The sequence below is a fragment of the Cebus imitator genome, unplaced genomic scaffold, assembly GCF_001604975.1.
Source record: "Cebus imitator isolate Cc_AM_T3 unplaced genomic scaffold, Cebus_imitator-1.0 Scaffold376, whole genome shotgun sequence".
Classification (NCBI taxonomy): Eukaryota; Metazoa; Chordata; class Mammalia; order Primates; family Cebidae; genus Cebus; species Cebus imitator.
This window is the reverse complement of record NW_016107691.1, coordinates 2,004,166-2,006,678: the sequence shown is the minus strand read 5'-3', so window position 1 is coordinate 2,006,678 and position 2,513 is coordinate 2,004,166. Positions and strand designations below refer to the sequence as shown.

The 2,513-nt window shown below is 55.3% G+C and overlaps 1 protein-coding gene across 1 annotated transcript in view; it reads left to right on the top strand.

The window, feature by feature from the left end:
- Positions 1-2,513, top strand: part of XPNPEP2 (X-prolyl aminopeptidase 2) — a 53,351-nt gene that overhangs the window by 38,245 nt on the left and 12,593 nt on the right. The window contains exon 14 of the mRNA XM_037731029.1: positions 1,272-1,343. Coding sequence (XP_037586957.1) covers positions 1,272-1,343 — 72 coding nt within the window. The remainder of the gene's footprint in view (positions 1-1,271; positions 1,344-2,513) is intronic.

The window sequence follows — 2,513 nt, the reverse complement described above, 5'->3', positions numbered from 1 at the left end:
GACCAGGATGGTCTCGATCTCTTGACCTCGTGATCCACCCGCCTCGGCCTCCCAAAGTGCTGGGATTACAGGCGTGAGCCACCGCGCCCGGCATGTCAGCTAATTCTTAAAGCTTAAGAGCTCACACGGAGAGAGACCTGTTCACTCAGTCTGAACCAACCAAGGTGGGCCCAAGATGCAGGCTAGCCAGGTATTTGACCCCATAGAAAACAAACCCCTGCAGCCGGGCGCGATGGCTCACACCTGCAATCCCAGCACTTTGGGAGGCTGAGGCAGGTGGATCACAAGGTCAGGAGTTCGAGACCAGCCTGGCCAACATGGTGAAACCCCGTCTCTACTAAAAATACAAAAATTAGCCAGCCATGGTGGCAGGTGCCTGTAATCCCAGCTACTTGGGAGGCTGAGGCAGGAGAATCGTTTGGACCCGGGAGGCAGAGGTTACAATGAGTCAAGATCTTGCCATTGCACTCCAGCCTGGGCAACAGGGCGACACTCCATCTCAAAAAGAAACAAACAAACAAACAAACAGAAAACAAACCGCTGCAGGCCTGCCTGATGAAATGTGGGGGAGTCAAGCTGACCAGCTGCCTCTGCCTGGCATGGGCACAGCAGGGAGAGGTCAATGCCCTCCAAGGGAGTGCCTAGCCTGTGCCAGAATTCCCTCCCTGGGTGTCCCCTGGTGTCTCCCACACCTTCAGCTGCCTTGCCCCAGCCCCTCCTCCCTACTCGGGCCAGAGTGGTGGCGTGGGTGCTCCTCAGCTTCACCACCTCTTGCTCTGCAGCTCCGCCCTGGAGGGACCCTCCCTTCCTGTGCTCTGGCTTCTTCTGGGGACTGTCTGCTCTCAGAGGCAGCAGGAAGTCAGAGACAAAGGGCCGGAGGTAGCATCCGGGTGGAGGCCCAGCTCCTCACTGCTTTACCGCGTGCCCTCATGCAAACCCCTCAGCCTCCATAAGCCTGTTTTTCCTTGTGGAAAGGGAGATGGCTGGGCTGGAAGGTCTCTCGGGCTCTCCCAGCTCTCACACTCTGGGCTCCTCCCTGTCCCCTCCCTGGGGACGAGGGCCTGGCTCAGCCAGATGCAGGATTAACAGATGTGTGCTGAGGATGGCAGCAACGGAAGCTGAGTTCTCTTCCAGGGCCCTTTGGGAGAGAATGACTTCCCCCAGAGGAGCTGGACTGGAAGCCCAAGCCCCAGAGGTCCTCCCACCAAGGACCCCCATGTGACCCAGCGCAGCGTTAGGCTGCCCCTCTCAGCATTCTTTCCCTTTCTCAGCCCAACCAGGGAGCTGAACCGCAAGCTGTCCTCAGATGAGATGTACCTGCTGGACTCTGGGGGACAGTACTGGTATGTACCCCTCACCCCACCCTGGCCTAGATGTCTCTGCTCAGACCTCCTGGGCCTGCCTAGAGTCAGCCAAAGCTTTCCCTTCCTGGAGCATGGATTCTTCATCTGAGAAAGGAGACACTTGGAATGAGCCGCCAACATCCTTCCCATTTTCACACAGGGAGTCCTTACCCAGTGGGAAATACGCAGGGGCTGGGATCATGGGAGGACCCAGGCAGCACCTCTGTGGGAATTAGAAAAAGACTCCCTTTGCCCAAGTAAAATGTTTAGTTTTTTTGGGGGGGGTGGGGCGGGGATTTTGGTTTTGTTTTTTTCGTTTGTTTGTTTTGAGACAGAGTCTTGCTCTGTCACCCAAGTGGAGTGCAGTGGTGCGATCTCGGCTCATTGCAACCTCTGCATCCTGGGTTCAAGCAATTCTCCTGCCTCAGCCTTCCAAGTAACTGGGATTACAGGTGCCTACCACCACCCCCAGCTAATTTTTTTTTGTGTGTGTATTTTTAGTAGAGATGGGGTTTTGCCATGTTGGCCAGGCTGGTCTCAAACTCCTGACCTCAGGTGACCCACCTGCCTCGGCCTCCCAAAATACTGGGATTACAGTCATTAGCCACCAGGCCCAGCCTCAAGTGAAGTTTTTTCTAAGTCCACGTATTATTACACAGTCTGAGCAACTATACTAAGCATCCCTGCCTGGCTGCACAAACACATACACCCTATTCTCACTCACTCATGCACATTCTGGACACAGCCCACACACCGCCAACATCATGCAGACTCCTCAGCCCCCTCTTCCCCATGGCACTGGTCTAGATGGAGGTGGGGGCAGATGAGAGAAGCAACCCTTTTGATGGGCTACCCTTGTACAGTGTACAACCTAAATGCTCAGACCTGACAACCGTGCAGAATAGGCTAACCCAGCTGGGCATAGTGGCTCACACCTGTAATCCCAGCACTTTAGGAGGCTGAGACAGGTGGATCACCTGAGGTCAGGAGTTCGAGACCAGCCTGGGCAACATGGTAAAACCCCATCTCTACTGAAAATACAAAAAACTAGCAGGGCGTGGTGGAGCTTCCCAAGGGAGGCTGAGGCAGGAGAATCGCTTGAACCCAAGAGGCAGAGGTTGCAGTGAGCTGAGATCATGCCACTGCACTCCAGTCTTGGCGACAGAGCAA